Source organism: Misgurnus anguillicaudatus, chromosome 2 (genome assembly GCF_027580225.2).
Source record: "Misgurnus anguillicaudatus chromosome 2, ASM2758022v2, whole genome shotgun sequence".
NCBI lineage: Eukaryota > Metazoa > Chordata > Actinopteri > Cypriniformes > Cobitidae > Misgurnus > Misgurnus anguillicaudatus.
In genome coordinates this window covers 39,036,616-39,055,724 of record NC_073338.2, presented here as the reverse complement: position 1 = coordinate 39,055,724, position 19,109 = coordinate 39,036,616, and the positions used below count along the sequence as shown (strand labels likewise).

The 19,109-nt window shown below is 36.5% G+C and overlaps 1 protein-coding gene across 1 annotated transcript in view; it reads left to right on the top strand.

Moving 5' to 3' along the window:
• The first annotated feature begins 6,540 nt into the window (after positions 1 to 6,540).
• slc25a36a (solute carrier family 25 member 36a) overlaps positions 6,541 to 19,109 on the top strand; it is a 30,563-nt gene continuing 17,994 nt past the window's right edge. The window contains exons 1-3 of the mRNA XM_073855095.1: positions 6,541 to 7,002; positions 12,638 to 12,799; positions 18,000 to 18,077. Coding sequence (XP_073711196.1) covers positions 6,959 to 7,002; positions 12,638 to 12,799; positions 18,000 to 18,077 — 284 coding nt within the window. The 5' untranslated portion in view covers positions 6,541 to 6,958. The remainder of the gene's footprint in view (positions 7,003 to 12,637; positions 12,800 to 17,999; positions 18,078 to 19,109) is intronic.

The window sequence follows — 19,109 nt, the reverse complement described above, 5'->3', positions numbered from 1 at the left end:
TGTCAGTTTTGGCTATGGGATACAGCTATGGCCTTAACCACATGAAATGTTGGGTTTAGGGTAAGGTTTGGCGGTAGGATAAAAAAGCCCTCATGCATAGATATTTCTTGAGATTTCAGTCGTTGCTGTATCCCTTAGCCACAACCCAGTCCCGTTCTGTTTTCCTTGTATTCACCATTTGCCTCTATCTGGACTTTCAGGACTCCCTTTAACCTGTATCATTTCTCCAGTCATCCTCACCCTGTCAGCCATTATCATCATCATCTCCTTCCCATTTAAGCCAGTGGTCGTCCGTTCTTAGTCATATTTTGTCATATAATTGTGTTATTCCACGACTGTCTGCCTGTTCTTTGAATTTTTATTAAAGTTTATAGTCCTAATTGTTAGATCAGGTCTCCACACCAGACAAAATAAAAAAACGATTCAGCCCTGAACACCAGATCATGTCAGAAAATATATAAATTTACTTGTTTAGCAGGTTTCAGTCAGTTAAGAGGTTGATCAATCGTTGCTAGAGGAGAGAACAAGCAGGACATGAGACGAAGGTTTTAATGTTAAAATAGAACAGTGTTTTATTGATGGGCAGCTTCAGTTGCATATGTCTCAATGTTTAAACCTCGTCTAACAAGCATGAATTCAACATGCACTGTTATACCAAAACTGCTTAATAGCAACGTCCCACAAACCTTGAGCTTCCATAAACAATTTACACACAGACAGGACAGCTCATGAAACTTCACAAATGTGAGACCACTATAAGACAACAATGAAATCAATAAGACACATGAAACATAGAAATATAATGAATGAATGAATAAAATATAGAAATATAATAATGAATGAATAAATGAATAAACATAATGAATAAATGAATGGATAAATGAAAAACAATGTAATGATAAAAATGATAATAATGAATTTGATAATGATAAAATAATATTAAATAATCAAATACATAATTACATGGATAACTAATGATTATAAAATAAATAAACTTTTGAAGAGTGCTTGATAAGAAAAAAACACAATAATAAAAACATTGTGTATGTGTGGATCTAAGGTAGGATCCATCATAATCGTTTCATTAAATCTCCAGTTTACTTCCACACACACCGCTGACAATTTCAGTATTTGACCTCCAACACAGAGGTAAGTTAATGTACAAGCTAATTGTCTAATGACCTGAGAATGTGCATGTGCATATCTCACTGCTCACTCTCCTAAGTCATCTGATACCTCAGTCAATTCATTTTGCAGCTTATTCTAATCTGGTTAAGCATTTCCTTACCTGATAAAGAAGGCATGTAGGCCTAAAAATTCTGACACTTCTGAATAAAAATATGCTTCTATTGGGCAAGTAGGATTGCTGATAGAAATAGATAAACATATAACATTTTAAAAACAAAGGGTTCTTCACACCAATACCACAGAAGAACCATTTAGGTTCTTAAAGAACATTTAAAGCCAAAGCCAAAGTTTTTTTCTTACTTTTTTTACATCTGTACAAACGTTTTCCACTACCAACGTGCCCCCTTGGTTTTTTTGAGCCAATGGATTTTGCATCCAATCTCAAAATCAAATAATCGTCCATTAATCTGTTATTTGACTTTTAATCTGTTTAATATGCACAATATTATACATTCTGTGCTGCATCCTTGTCACTTTTCGGAGATTTTCGCCATTTTGATAGTGTTTTGATCATGTTACATTACTTTTATTCTTTTATTCATTTTATATGATAATGTAGTTGATGTGCAAAATGCATTAATGACACAATTAAACAAGCCATTAAGACTTAAATAAAACATGCCGTTTCAGATGTAAATATGATGCAAATGTGTCATTATTCCGATTGAATAGTATTTGATATTAAAGTTAGTCATCACTCTTATTTTGGAGGTTTTTGCATGAAAGCAGGGGTTTTCAGATTGTTAGAAATGTAAGTGCCATGGAAAAGACTGAAAGCTCTATAATATTTCGTTTGATGTCTGTGTATGCACAAATTTCTGTGAGCTGTTGACACTGTGCCCCCTTAAAAAAAATTGGTGCATGACGCCCCTGACTACCAATAACCTTTTGTGCAACAGGTATGGATGTTGAAGGTTCTTTTTGGAACCATACATCCCAGAAAATAAGCTTTTAAGAAGATAAAGTGCCGTATCATACACCTGGCACAATGCAGTGCAAATTTTGTTTTTGTTGGTTCCAGCATGGCACAGTTATCATTTTAATGTCCAGGTTGTTTGAATAGCAAATGCATTTGTGCCCATTTGTGCGCTCATGGGTGTGCTGGTCTGAAAACAAGGTGTGTTCAGGTGCATTGTTGGCGTGTTGCTATTTCTGAGGCAACTAAAATAGACTACACCATTGACCAACTAAACCCTCATAAACGAGATGACAACGCACTTTGCTTACACACATGGACACCACAAATTTTAAATATCAAAAATTAAAGGATTAAAATTAAAAGTCAAAGATAAATATTGAGTCTCTTGGACATAAATGAGGACCAATTACAAGATGTTAGAAGGCGTAAAGAGCTGCTTCACCCTGGTAAGTAATTGAATGTTTTGCTCTAAACAAAAGGAAATATTGGATTTATTTTGAATTTTTTTTTTTTAATGCTACCCCACAGATTAATTGTATATGATGACTTTGTACTTCTGGATATGGTGAGATGGATAAGTAGGCCTAATGCTTTTCAAAACCCTCACGACGCTGTCCAAGTGCTGAAGCGTTTCGGTTCTGCAAACGTTTGTAAATTCTTTATCTCCTGTTTTTTACAAATAAAGTAATTTTAGACTACAAACCTTTTCTTGCATATTTGTAAATTATTCTTTGAGATTACACTAATCATGAAGGCTATCCATACATATATAGCAATTAAAAGCCTGCTAATTTTACTTCCATGACTGAAAGAAAACGACTTTTAAAGATTTTAATACAAAAAAAACCAATTTCAATACAAATATGCTTTTTTAACATCAATCTTAAGGTCTTTTTTCTCTACTTAGTTTTTCAGTTTACAAATTCCGCCTTCTAAATAGGGAATCGGCATGGCGTGAGTGCATCTGGCTTTTAAACGAGATGGGAACTGAGACTCTCATTGGTTTATTGCACGTTATGCCCAATACACACACCCATTACTCATTACGAGAATAGAAACAACCCCTTTAGACAGTGTGCTTGGTGCACAATTTTTTTTTCCGTCGTTAAATTAGCAAAAGTGGGTTTGGACACGCCCGTTTAGGCTGTGCGCTTTAGACCCTGCAATTAGATCATTAAAATAGGGCAAGAATTTTTGAGAGTACCGTTGGTGACAGAGTCAGATACTGAACAATACAATTTTTTTATAAATGTTATAACATGCACGAAAAATCTATATGAAACTTTGTCATGTTTGTTTTATAAACAAATGTACGTTTAAAATAAAGTTTTTAAAATTAAAAATGTATAATAATAACAAGAAACGTTATGCTACAAAACGCAGTATTAAATATAAAGCAAAAATGATCATGGCCAGTTTAGTTTTTGTGGTTTTGACCTTAAAGATGAAACTAATTTTAGAAATCTTATCTATGGTAAACAATGTGCTGGTGTCCATTTATTTGCTTTTTTAAATGCTGCTTGCCTGGTTTAATATTAAACTGAATAAAATGATGATTCACTTTATAGCCATTAAAGGAAGTAAATTAAAGATGTTAACATTTAAATTTCATAACAGATTTACTGTGCCTATGACAATAGCATCGTATGAAAATGAACTGCACAGACTGTTCTGGCAATAGATGAGCAGAAAATGGCATACTGTACAATTATTTGTGGATCCTTTTGCTACAACACTAGTTAAAAATCATTGCTACTGTATGTCACAGAAGATGGCGAGGGCTTCTATCAACCTAGAAAATGTGAAAAAGTAACTTAGTTTTGGTAAACAATTCTGTCCAGTGCAAGCATGTGAAAAAAAATAGGTCATTGAAATTTGGCTCCCCTGGTGATGTCAGAAGGGGATAATGCCGCCCCTTAATCTGAACTATCCAACCACGGCACTGCCATTTAGTGCAGGGATCAACTCATTGCATTTAAAGGACAAGTTCAGTATTTTACACTTAAAGCCCTGTTTTCAGATCGTTTATGATGAAATAGATCAGTTTTGACTGAAATTTCGACTGATATGTCCACACAAAAATCGCTGCAAAAGACGCATTCCAACAAGTTTTATCATAGTTTTTGTCCAACTCCATTGACTTGTATTAGATGTGCTGTGAGGTACGGTATTACTCTTGATAAGTAACATTATGTTAAACTAAGCCTCCTATAGAACTGTGAATGTATTTTTTGTGGAAAGCACTTCAATTTATTTTTCCATGAATATAAATTAGCAGAATATATTTTATGTAAAGCTCCTTTGCAAAAATGCAATCGAAAATGTTTAAAATAAAAAAATTTTAAAATAAAATAAAAATGTATACATATTAGTCGTGGTGTAAACGTTAATTTCGAAATATCGGTTGTAGTAGAAGATGCATGCAACCTGAATTTAAGGTTTGTCATTATCTGATCAGCCACTGTCCTGCTAAATACAAATAAATCTGACCTTAGTCTATGAAATCCAAGATAGTTTTATAATCTAATGATAAGATTAAAAAAATCGAAATGTGATTATATTCATTGATTTCAATCACTAGTAAAGATATAATGGTTATATTTTCACAGTAGATTCTCTACATGATGATTCTTATGTAGAAAACAGTATGTCACAAAAGCATGACCTCAGGTGGATTTTCACAGAGGGATAAATATATCAAGTTATCGGTTTAAATCTTACTAAAATTACACCAGATTTATGGCTGTATAATCAGCACTGCAACATCTAAATCCAAAAGACTGTTCTTGCACATTATGCAACTATAGCATTCTTATAGTTCTAGCTTTATTGGAAAGATGTGATTGTTAGGTAACCATTTAAGCAAATTAGTCTCTCAATAGATAGCTGTACTGCATAAACCTTCTCCTTGTTGTATTAGGTTGGCATGACAAGAGCAATTGAATTTTCCATGCACATGACCCAAACGTGTTAAATGGTAATCCTAGAATTTAAAGCAAGAGCCGTATGCATATTATTTACCTAATTATGTAGGAACTCAGATTCTCTCATGGAAAGATGCTGGAGCCCTGGTCAGCTGATGCAGTTCCTTTCAGGACAATTATCTATACCAGTAATTCTCAAAGTGTGGTCCAGTGGTCCGCCAAAAGATGACCTAAACTAGGCAAGTGTTTATACAATCGTCACTTATTTAAAATAGATTTTTAATGCACTTGCAAAACTGTGATATCAGTTCTTGCCATTCTGTTTTAATAACGTAAAAATGGATCGGTGGCTAAACCAAAGAGGAGTCAAAAGAACGATCAAGCGTCAACTGAAAGCAGCTAAAATACACAGATCTATTAGTTTTGTTATGTACTACTTTTTGTTTCATGTGTAAAATCCCTGTAATTTCAGTGATTTTGGACATTAAGGGGAAATTCTTTTCAGCATTTTATTGTTACCATAGTTACAACCATAGACTTCATATATCCACCACCTCAGTTTTAAACTAATGGCTCTTTGGGATTACATTAGGTGGGACCTAGGCTGTTATACAATGTTTAATTGCAGTTTTTTTCATATGTGCAGTTTGTTGTTCATATTAAGCTGTAACTCATTTCACATTCAAATGAAATAAAATTAATATAATAATTTCTGAACATAGCATTGCATTTTGTGTTTAAAAAATTAGTTTTTTACTTGAAACAGTTGCATATTAAACTTAAATTTAGCTTAGTTATCCTTCCTATTTTGTTGTTTTTTTGGGGGTGTGTTAGAGTGGGATTCTGTTAAGTGGTCCTCAGAAAAAAAATTGGAAGATAAAGTGGTCCTTGGGCTGAAAAAGTTTGAGAAACACTGATCTATACCATTAATACCCAAATAAAAAATTTGTCATTCTTAAAGCTACAAGATGAATAATAGATGCATAAAAGACATTGTTGTATCAAAAAGATAAAACCTGCAACCTTCTGCACATGGGGGTCAAAAATCAAATGTACTTGCATTATCTTAAGGTCGAAGGGGGCATGTCCCTACATGCCTTTAGTCTTTTCTAAACTTGATAAAAAACCTATTCATCTACGTGGGGGAAACCAAGTGCACGTGCAAGTTGATAAACTCCAAAGTGCATAAAAAATACCAAAAGCGCCTATCAAAATACACCATGGGAAAAATAAATATTTATAGCACATACAGCCCGCCCAGAAAATGGCCTGTCCTCATTCGCTAAACTGTAGTGCTGTTCGTTTCTAGGCCATTGCAGGTTTATCAGACACTTTTGCAAACATGACCCAATCTTTAATAAAGATAAATCAACATTTAGGCTACGATTTATCAATTGCGTGATCATGTGAAAGAGGCATGATGGGGCGGGGACAATTTCGTAACGCAGCCAGTCGACCAATCGCGTCCTCTGTTTTGCGGTTTCTGATTGGCTCGTAAATAGCGATCGGCTGTCCTTCTCATTACGCTTCTCATCTCGACCGCAGCTTGAAGATACAACGGAACCGCAGCCACTGGCTCTGCACGGATTTACCTTCACCAAATCTACCTCTTCTGCAACCACAACCTCGGTATCCAACAGATTTCGTTGCTGTTTGACAGAAAAAGTCCTGATAGAGCGAAAGCGCAGCGGTGAGAGGCGAAAGAAGGCGTCTGCGCACATCGAGATCCGTTAGCTGACTGAGCTAGCCGCATCTCGCGAAACATCTCGCCCGCAAGATATCGGGCTGACATTGTGCTTTCTTTTTTATTATTCACATACGCATCATTTACACTGGTCGACAAAGGGGAGGTGTAGCGGGTCCGGCGGAGCTGTACGGCTCTTGCTTGCACTGCAGGCCAGGGTGTGGGTGCGGAGAATGCTGAAGGATGAATCAGAGAGACACCCTGGTTCATTTGTTTGCTGGAGGCTGAGTAGCGAACCGTAGACGAATATTAGCAAGCATGCACGCATCTGTCAATCTGACACATATTTATTTGAAACACAGCACCGTGTTGATAGTAGTTAATTTAATATTTTAATATAAAACACGATTGTCGCATGTGATCCATTCGACCGTTACAAAATGCATGACGAAACACGCTCGTGCAGCGTTTCTGTGAATAATTTAGTTAATGTGTTTTTTTATGTAAGTAATACAGATGATCATAGATATGGTTGGCTGTTTTTGCAAGGCTATGCGATTGATCTGTGATGTGTCACAGAAGCCTCTGGAAGGTCTCAGGCATTTCAATTTTCAGGAAGTGTTTGTTGCTTTGATGTTTTTCACTCACCGCATTTTGCCTCCAAAGAAACGAGTAGATGCTACACGTTCAATGTAAACATGAAGCAACACGGTTTCCTGTAGCAAAAAAGGCCTGTGGTTCCAACTGTCAGCTTTACTCCCGTCAGTAATGGTGTCTGGATGTTTGACAGTGATCACACTGGTATTATACTACAGCTATTTTTGAGCCCATTCTAATTCCTCAATGTTCCTGGCTGCTATCTTGCACCCCAGAAGGTCTTAATAAGCTACAGTTTTTCTTGTAAACATTTTAAATGTTTCTCCTTCCAGTCATGAAATTAGAGCCTTTTAGTCCTTTGATAGGGAAACAGAAAGACATCACTGTTGTTTAGCAAGATTATATATCTCAAGGTCATTTGTTGACGCTACCGGATGATTAAAGGTCTAACATAATGCCTTTAATAAGAGCATAATCTGTGTGTTATCTCATAGGGGTCATTTGAGTCCAAATAGGGAGTTTAAAGTAGTGAGGATAAGATAAGTTTGATCATACCTGTTGTTTTGCATGCCTGAATAATTGTTAGATTTACATTTATGCAATTTGGCAGATGCTTTTATTCAAAGCAACTTAGGATATACATTTTAGGATATACATTGTATCAGTATTTGTGGTTCTTTGGTGTTGAACATATGACCTTTTCTGCTGCTAATGCAATGCTCTAACAATTGAGCTACAGGAACCGTGACATGAGCTGTGTACATTGGCTTGTAACCGGAAAGGATGTTCTTATAAATGTCAATGATAGTGTGATGCAGATTATTATTCTGCAGAATTTTCTTCTTCATATATAACAGTTGCACACTTTAAAAACCTTTAGCTTTACTGTTTACAAGTCATGTTGACCTGGGTCTGACAAAAAAGGGGCGTGTCGTAGTGAGGAAGCGTGTGTCAGCGCAACCAGCAGTTAAGGTTCAGCTCTTTGACACGGATTTAAACATTCACAACTGAAGAAATGTCGGCAAACTGGACTGAAAAAATCATTGGCTGTGTGAATAACCCAAAACTATACCAGATTTATCCCAGACATGTTTTCGGTAATCTGTTTAAAAAGGGCTTAAGGGTAACAGCGGAGTGCGGTGACTGTCACCAGGGGTGTGTGTACAAAAGAACCTGTCATAAAAAGTATGAGAAAAACACTTAAAGGTCCCTTTTTTTTCGGTGTTTTCGAAGCCTTGATTGTGTTTACGGGTCGCAATATAGCATGTGTTTATGTTTTGTGTGTAAAAATGCAGTGTTTTTCACAAAATGTACTTACCTCTATAACGCTGTTTTAACTGTCCTAAAAAACGAGCTGATATCTTCCTTGTTCTATGAAGTCCCTCTTTCAGAAAAAAAAAAACGTAATGAGTTCTGATTGTGTAGTTTGTTTAGTGTGTTGTGATTCGACAGCAGCTTAGCTTAGCCAGAGCCGTTTGAGCTTACCTGGCGACTGACATATTCCTGTGGGCGGAGTTTAGTCAAAACGGTTTTATAAAGGACTGTAGTCCAAACCGGCCGTTCGCTGTAGGCTTTGAAAAGTGAATTCTGTTAAAGAAAATATATCGCTTGGCGTTGAACTTTGAGCTTTATAATTTTGCAGGAATTATTTATGCTCTACAGGGCTCTACACTAACTTGTTGCACTGGTGCGCTTAACTTTTTTTTTTAGGTGCACAAGCACAAAAGTTAAGTGCACTGAAATTTTAGACCACATCACATTTATAGTTCACCCAAAAATGAAAATTCTGTCATAATTTACTGACGCTCATGTTGTTACAAACCTGTATAAATGTCTTTGTTCTGTTGAACATGACTGAAGATATTTTGAGGGATGTTTGTAACCAAACCATTCATGAGCCCCATGCACTAAGTATTGTTTTTTCCTACTATGAAAGTGAATGGGGCTTGGTCACAAACATTCCTCAAAATATCTTGGCTCGTGTTCATCAGAACAAAGAACAGGTTTGTAACACAATGAGGAAAAGTTAATGATGACAGAATTTTCATTTTTGAGTCATGAACAGTCTTGTTTGATAACCTGTATCCACGCGATTAAAATAACACTACCCATTATCCGTCAGCATCAATTTATTTCATACTCGCCCGTTTGACATAAAGACTGCTACCGGCCGCACCGCACATCGCGAAGTAAGTAGAAACCTTTAAAGATCTTCGTGCAGAACATTGACAGAAATAAGCTCAGGGCCATGATTGGACAAATATATTATCATTTAATGTGAAACTTTGCGAGGGTCGGCAGATTGACAGCTAAGCGGTCAGCAGTGTTTTCACTTTGATAAATGGGATCTGGAAAAATGGGACCTTTAAATATGTGGTTAACAACAGAAAGGTAAATAGGCACATTTTGTCCTGGGACAGCACAGGTTCTGCACTCACTAGGAGATTTTGGTCAGATGACAAGAATCTTTCGTGAGGACGTAAATTTCACCCAGATCCCATTTGAATAGGGCTGATGACTTTAGACAAGTTGTATATCACTATGCTTTTGGGAATTTAGGTGTCTTTTGATCACTGCTATTTAAACCTCAAACTCAATATATCCCTTTCACTACAAAAACTGAACTAATCATTTACCAGGGGACTTCAGCATTAGCATTTGTCTATTTGGTTTTGCATTTCTCTTTTTCCCCAGAGTACTTCTCTTTTCTTTCACAATCAAAACTCTTTTTTTAGTAGATGTTTGAATGTAATTTTTTTGACTGTGAAGTACTTAAAATCCAGTGGTGCATTTTGTAAAAGGTTTTCATGGGATGGGCTGCTGGGTTTTTCCTTGTGATCATTCTGTTTATTGGCCAACCAGTGAGTGAGTGAGAGAGCCAATATGTAAACCTTAGCAGAAACAAACCAGAGGACTCCAAATCTGGGCCAAAGTTCACTGCTGCTCCCTGTATGTGGGGCGTCCTTTTGAAAGGCAGCACAGTACAGTCTCTCTGAAGGTCTATGTGTTTAGAACAGAGGGATCATTTAACAGTCCATTGCTTAGTTTAGCAAGTTATTAACATTTAGTGTTTCTCCTTAGTAATAATTGTGTCAACATACATAGTAATAACATGTGCTGTTAAAAAGTGCAGAGCAGCACTCTGGAATCTCAGGAAAGCTTCAGATTAGCAGAATTAAAGTTGAAGCTGAGACTTTGTGACATTTGGTGGCTGAGGAAAGTGGCTAGAAAGAGGTAACATGAGAAATGTAGGTTATTTACACACTAACTGAACATTCTGGTTTTGCTAAAGGTCCTAATATCCTGACTTGGTTTACAGTTTGGGCCCACCTCTGTGACTTACACCCATATAGGCACAATGGCGTATACATGATGAACTTGGCCGACATGCACAAGCTCAATAATCAAACCTTTGTTGATGTCAGCTATAGGCAAAATACTGTGATGTTGAAAATATAAATGTTATGGATCGACTGACATAAAGAACATAAAGATTAAGTAACATCAAATCAATATTAGGGATGTCAATTTATGCAATTTCCCATATTCGATGATCGTTTAATTAACAATCAATCAATTAAATAATCGTTAACAGTAAAAGTGCAATAAGCCTTTTAGTGATAGACTGATACATCGGCCGGCCAATATATTGGGCCGATTTTTGCGAGTTTTATGTTTCGCAGCATCAGCCAATACGTGGCTGCTGTGTTCGCCGTTTTTTTTCTGGCATTATTTACAGACAGAGTGCTGGAAGCTGCAAGCGATTGCAGGTCATGTGACTAAAAACAACCAACCTTTCCATGACAACATCGAAAGCTCGGCCTAACAGCTGATCATAGCTGGGCAAAGCGGTTTTTATTTCTCATCTCTATATATATTTTTAGTAGTAAAGTGCTAGAAATCAATATCCTTTGCTGATAGTTCCTCGTCATTGTGGAGAGTGCAGTTCATGGTTCCATAGCACCCTCACCTCTTTTTACTATTTGTTATATATAGTTTTTTAAAGTTCAATAAATGTTACTTTTTTAAATTGAGACTTTTGGCATCATTGTGTCATTTTTATGATGTAAATTGAGTGAGCAAAAGATCGGCTCAAGAAAATCGGTAGCCTGTATCGATCATCGGCTAAGGCTGATGAAACTAGAAAAATAACACTTGATGATAATGAAACTTTGATTTTGTCATGGACGCACGGACTTTCATCTGACTGTGCGGAGTGCCCGTTATGAGGCGGAGTTATATTAAATTAATGATTTTTATCAAAACACTAACTACATTGACTCATTTTACAATCCCATTAGCATGTTATTTAGACAAAAAAAAATCTTAATTCTCGTGAGGAAGCTGCCGTTTTTACGCACACTTTTATGTCATTGGCTATATGCCACTGCAGTAAAGGCTTTAAGGATTGACCGATATGGATTTTTTTGTGCCAATGCCGATTTTTGTTGTTCACCTCGCTTTCCGAGTCATTGATACACCGCTTGTTGCAATTATATACAAGAAGCACACGAAGGGCACTTTTTCCGTTGTCACCTCAGCTGCGGCTTACTTTCAGCAAAGATGCTTATATTATCAAGATTTCATCCTTCTATTAGAAAAGTAGCGCCTCAGCCATTCAATAATAGGGCTGGGTAAAAATATCGATTCATCAATGCATTGCAATTATTTGTTTCTCAATTCAATATCGATTCATCAAATCCTATGAATCGATTCAGCCCCCCCGGCAAGTGGCGCCGCTGTGGGCAACACTCTAGTGAGAGCGTTCAGCGTTGTACAAGACGTGCTTTATCAAAACAGAAAGATCAAAGATGGCAAACAGCAGCACTTCTTTCAAGCCTTCACCATCAACGTGATGAAACATTAGTAATACTACACACATTATTTAAAAATATACTCAGGTACTTAATTGCTTGTGTATTTACTTATTATTGAATCGATATCGAAGCAAGCAAATCAATATTGAATTGAATCGAATCGAAGCCGCAAGAATCGAAATTGAATCGAATTGTGAAATTCCTAACAATACCCAGCCCTATTCAATAATGATGATCATTGATATATGTTGCGAAGTGAGAAGTGATTTTGACTTCCTCTGATAAAAATGGCTTTACCCCACCTCGTTATGTAAAACTAATCCCGTCTGAATAGTACTTTATGTGCATTTTATGAAAATAAATTGGATTTTGACTTTTTAAATAATCAATTAAACATTTTGAATCTACTTAACAAGTCACAGTTGCTTAAAATTATTATTACTTTTTCAATGCAAATGATGCTACATAAAATTGAATAACAAATGTTTTCTCTCTCTGTGGACAGCTGTGGGGGCACTGTGGGTGCTATATTGACATGTCCACTTGAGGTGGTGAAGACGAGGTTGCAGTCTTCTTCTGTGACGCTGTATATATCTGAAGTGCAACTCAGCACTGTGAATGGGGCAAGCGTGGCCCGTGTGGCCCCACCGGGGCCTCTGCACTGTCTTAAGTAAGTATTACAAACCAAATCATACAAGTTGACATGCTTTAAGACATTTAAACCAGCATTGTGCTATAAAAAAAAAACATGGTGTAGTATTAACAATTTTGATAAAGGATCTTGTTAATAAACAGTAATATAGGTTTTGAGCTTCTAAAAAAAGCTGCACTTTGTTCAGTCTTTTTCTGTGCTAACTACAAACTAATACCATATGCAGTGACCTTAGTGACTTTGCAAGAGTATCAGAACAAACAAGAGAAAGACGGAGCTTAAATGCATCTGCTGCTCTTATAACGAATTAGTTGTCAGCCTGCAGTGAACACTTGCATAACTGTCATTAGCAATTAAATATTTGCTTGGTGATTTAACCATTAGGGGGCATGCACATTAACGTGGCTAAAAGAGTAGACTGATAGACAGTCTACGGGTGAAGTCTTGCTGTTTTCTCCAGTGCTGGAATCAATTTTTAAAAATGTTGATGTTCTAGGCTATTGTATTACTCGAGTAGAACGAAAGAAACTGAAGAAAGAGGTTGAAAGTAGGTTAGCAGAAAATAAGCTACAGATGCTGTCTTTTTTTATTAAGTTATTTTAAGATAGCTTTTGAGTCCATTTCTAATTAGAAAATAGAAAAAACATTGAAAATCACAAGAAATGCCCTGAGGTGCTTTTTTGTAATATATATGAATATCATTCTGGAGATTTGTATCTTGTTTTTTGTGCAATGTTAGATTTCTCTGGATTTTATTTGTGAAGTATCACAATCCCTTTTATCGTTTTGAGTTGGAAAGTAATGAAGCATCTTTATTTTATTGGTCCAAGACTCCAAATAACACTTTTAGACTGTTGTCTCTGTAGTTTGCTCAGTAATGTATCCAAGTACACAGAGTATAGAGCAGTGACTATGCCTACACAGAAACTACCTAAGCAGAAACCAGCACAGAATAGAAATGCCTGACATTCATAAAGTTTAACACATTCGCATTTTCACTTATTACATTTTTAGGCTAATTTGACAGGGCTCTTAGAGCTCTTCTCTATAAACGGTTTCATCAGACGCACGTGCAGTGACGCAATTGCATGTCTGAGTGGAACTTTGCTTCCGGTTTCTGTTTGTTTAATGGTCTGACTAGTTGCTAAACTGACCTTTGGAACAAATACCTCGTCGAAAATAACTAATTTTTTAGTTTCCTAAAGAAGAGGAAAGACGGCGATCATGGATCACTGCTATTTGAAGGAAAGTTTGGAATTCGATCTGTAGTTAAGATTATATAATATTATATAGTTATATAAGATTATATACATTGAGTACGTTTACATGCACAGAATAAGCGGATAACTATCAAAAATCTGCTTATTATAGAAAACTGTTTTCATGCATTTACATGCAAATTAATTAACTGGCTATGCAGACAACTGCGTTTACATGGGACTTGGAGAATGGTCAGTTTTCTCGCAGGCAGTGACGTCACCACCTATAGTACATAATAGTCAGTCAAAAAGCCGACGGCATGTCCGTCTTAAGCTGTACTGTTGTATCTCTTCTCGGGTCTGCAGAACCTGTAAATGTAACATGAGCTTCTATTTTCTTAGTTTCTCTGCCAACTGCTTTAGTCGAGCGGAGACTTTTATGCGTTACTTTGCGCTTACTTCCACGTGTGCTGTTTATCTTTCATACGCGGAGACATGCGCACATGGACAAAACCGTGAGAAAGCCTGTTAAGGTGTTTACATGCCACACGAAATCGGCGTAATGAGCAAAAAACTACCTGTGCCGATCGGTTTTTGCTTACGCCGTTTATGGCCTTTCCCCGATAAAGCGAAACTGTTTTACACGTTTACATGACCCCACACGTTATCAGTTTATTAGGCATAATCTGCGTAAGACTGTGCATGTAAACGCACTCATTATTTAGTATTACACGTTTTACACAGTAACGTTAGCTCAGTGTAGTTTTTAATACGCTTTAGCTATGATTTCAACTAAGGTAATCTAATTGTTGTTTATTTTGCCTGTTATCACTACTCTAAAAGGACTTTGTTATTGATTCTTTGCACAGTTTACAGGAATTTGTGTGTTCCACGAAAGCCGTTTGTTTGTTGTTACTGCTGAAACTAGGGATGTCCTGATCCGATCACATGATCGGAAATCGGTCCCGATCACGTGGTTTCAGACGTTACCTCCCGATCAGGACTCGGATACATATGCAGGGTTTAAAATCCATTAAGGTCTCGCTGTGCTCTGCGCCAGTGTACGCGCTGCGCTGGTGCGTGTGAACTGATGAGTAGAGAATAGGCTTGTTCGACTTCATGCAGCGCCACAAGAACCGGCAGCCGGATGACGTCAAAGTTCCGCGAGAGCGATTTAAAATCAAACTCCTCCGTATGATTTCGCGGATCACTCTCGCGGTAGTTTGACGTCACCCGGCTGTCGATTGTTGCAGCGCCGCATGAAGTGGAAGAAGCCTATTGACGTGTTTTTATAGGCTTCACACTCATGCGTGCAAGAAACCCACGACAAAACCGGGTTTTTACCGCTCATTTAAACAACGCGTTGATCGTTTTTGTCACCATACGCAGCTCCGCGTCTCACTCAGAACCTCAAGAACGCGCATTCGCGCAGGATACTGTAGAGATGAGAGATAGAGAGAGAGGTAAGAATGGTGCCCATGTCGAAAAAACTTAATAGAAGTCTAGAAACAAAGTATTAAAGTATGTATAGCCATGTCACTCATCTCATTACAATATGTTAACTAGATAACTGGATACAACTGATTGTATAGTTTAATAAAATAATGTATTTTGATTATACAAATTAATAACGACCTAACTATAGGTATTTAATAACTAACTGCTGACCAGCTTAGGGAGTCTCTATGGCTAATTTATAAGATATATTGCTGAATCAGTATGTTGTTTTTCTTGTTAATTAAGTCTTTTTGGGTAGCCTATCTTATGCCTAGAATAAGTCAAGGAGGTTGATTCTTATAACTTCCTTCAAAGTTTGATCAATTGTGCATAATGACATGTGCAACAAATGCATATAGGGTGTCAGACTCATAGATTTGCATAATTTAAAGTTCAGGTTTTAAAGTTTGGGTCAACATGTGGCACAGCTTTAAAACTGAAACTTCCTATCAGAGGTCCAAAATGTCGTTGAAACACACCAGTGGCTTTGCTGTCATCAGGATTAAACATGTTACCCCTCGAACCCTCCCTCCCAACAAAGCCTCCCCACAAAACAAATCCCAATTTAACTCCTGTACATATACTATATATATTCTCATTATTTGTAGTTATGCGCTGGCACAGAGTTAGACTCTTTTGACTCCATACAGAAACAGCAATGCATGCGGCATGACATAAGGAACATCCTGGTTCTGTTTTTTTCGCTCTTCTTTATTCTTTTTTTATGTATTATAGAAGTATCAGATCTGGACTCGGTATCGGCAGATACTCAAAATCAAATGACTCGGACTCGAGGGCAAAAAAACCTGATCGGGACATCCCTAGCTGAAACCGTCTATACTTTTACCATGTTTAAAAACTAGAGATGCACTGTTATAAAAAATTTCCACAGATAACCGATTAGTCAGATTGATTTCTGCCGATGTCGGTACCAGTTTGGTTGTTTTATTAATTTGCATTAACTTAATTTTGAAGATAACATTTTCTGAATGTTATTCATTCAAATAATTTTCCAATATTGAACATTAAACTGTTTATTTACATTTTCTGAACACAGAGCTTAAAATCATTGCATTTTCCCATTCTCTTTTGATTGACAGTATATATCGGCCATGACTATCGGATGTTTTTATTGTGAAAATTTGCTTGTAGACAGATTATTGGCAGATATATTGGCGCATCTCAAACATCCACCAGGTTGTCCTCTCAATTTAGTACAGACAATAAGCACATTTACATGGACAACAATAATTTCAATATTAATTAGACTTTACTCAGAATGTTGTGTTACCAAAATGCAACTAAAGTCATAATCGAAGTAAACAAAAATCTAATTAAAACGTGGAGTATTACTATTTTAGTCTAAGTGCATAGTAGACATGCACCTTTATCACACTATTAACATTATGTAGGATTTTTTGCCTCATTTTGCAACAGGACACAAACACACCCGGCAGTGTTGTCAACTGCTTGACGACAAACAAAAGGGTCAAGCCAAAGCTGCTTTAAGCAAGCCTGCAATGTTAGCATAAAAACATGTAATGCTGCAGTATGCAGGGAAGGAGACCAGAGGCCGTTTTCTTTGAATGCAAGTCAATGTAGATGAGGCATCAGTAAGCGGTATATACCGCTTTTGTGAGCAATTACCACAATATTTATAATTTGTCTTCATTTATCTTTAAAATGTTTTACACTAATAAATATTTTTGTTGGGGATGTATTTAGATTTTCTGTGTCTTCCCTTACAAAATAGCATTTTAGTCAGAGTAGGAAGTGTTGCAACAGGTAGGGCACATGTTCGACAATACCACCAGTTTTAATCATATATATTGTGTAATATTATGTGATATTGTATTTTAATGTCATATTACTATGATGCTGATTTAATGGATTTAACAAATAAAATGTAAACAATTAATTAAATTATAAATACTGCTTAATGTTGCAATTTAAAAAAAGACACATATAGTATGACAAATAAATAACTAAACTTGAAGCTTTTGTAAAATTAAAAATTAAAAACCATGTTACCACAACGAAGACGAACTGTATGTTGATACGTTGAATTCTGGAGGGAACATCAGATGGCGCAGCATGGTGACGTAATGAGGTTTGCCATTAATCAGTTTATGTTCTATACCATGTAAAATGGGAACATGAAAGGACTTTTCTTAGAGCAACTCATGTAAACTGTCATTTGAATCATGTCTTGTTCAGAATAAGGTCAATAATTAGATTACTGCTTTCCATGTAAACATTGTCAATGTCTATCACAAGGTGCAGCTAGGTACAGCTATTTACAATTCTTCCTGAATAGCTTACTGAAGACAGAGCAGCAAACGTAGAAAGTCATAGCAACAGCATGTCACATTATTACCTCAATAATTTAGTGTTGTCGCTTATACTATATCATTTCCATGGTTGTTACTTGCATCCTGTAATCACTTACGCATAAGTTTTACATGTCATGTCATGTTCTCTCTCTCTGTCTCTCTCTCTCTCTTTCTTTCTCTCTCTCTCAGGTTAATACTGGAGAAAGAAGGTCCTCGCTCACTCTTTAGGGGACTAGGGCCCAACTTGGTAGGAGTGGCTCCATCCAGGTATGACCTGTGTACAACAATTAAACGTCGGCTTTAATGTGCTTGTTATTGTTTCTTTTCTTAACAAAAATAGTAACTTTGATCTGCTTTAAAGCATAGTTCATCAAAAAATAAAAATGCAGCTTTTGTGTACCGTATTTTGCGGTCTATAAGCCGTGTCTTTTTTCGTAACTTGGCTGGTGCTGCGTCTTATAGTCAGGTGTGCCTTGTAAGTCAGTTTGAATTAATTTTGACATTTATGAGGCAAGAGACAACATTACCGTCTACAGCCGCTAGAGTTCACTCTAGTTGGCTTGTTCGGTTAATTTAACCTATTCAACCTTCCAGGTTGTATGCTATGGTTATCGTTTAAATAACTGATAATATTACTTTAACGTACAGACCTCTATTCAGCCTGCTGTTCTGTGCCATTGTATAGTTGAATAACTTGCATTTCCAGATTAAATGTCTGTTCTTCGGCTTTGATTTTGTGAAATAATTTTCTAAATAAACACGACGTATAGTCCTCTGTGACTTATATATGTTATTTCGTCTTAATGACACATTTTTGAATGATGCGGCTTATACTCTGGTGCGGCTTATAGTCCAGAAAGTACGTTACTCACCCTTATGTTAATTACAATACTTTTGATTTTTGAAAACTGGGGTTGTCTCACTAAAGCATCAGTCACTGCTGCAAGTTATGTGTCCTCCCAAGATGTTTTTTACTTACTAGTTTGGAAATTGTAGATCATCTGTTTCACTGTACAAAGTACTTTTTTATCTCAAACCATGTCTTTATTTGTGATTTTGTCATAATTTCCTCACTCTTAAGTTATTCCAAACTTGTATACATTTCTTTGTTCTGCTAAACACAAATGAAAGATTTTTTTGAATACTGTTTCTAACAAAGCAGATCTGGGGCACCATTGACTTCCATAATAGGAAACAAATAATACTGTGAAAGGTGCCCCAGATCTGTTTGGGTATTAAACATTTTTTAAATCTCTTAATTTGGTTTCAGCAAAACAAAGACATTTTTACAGGTTTGGA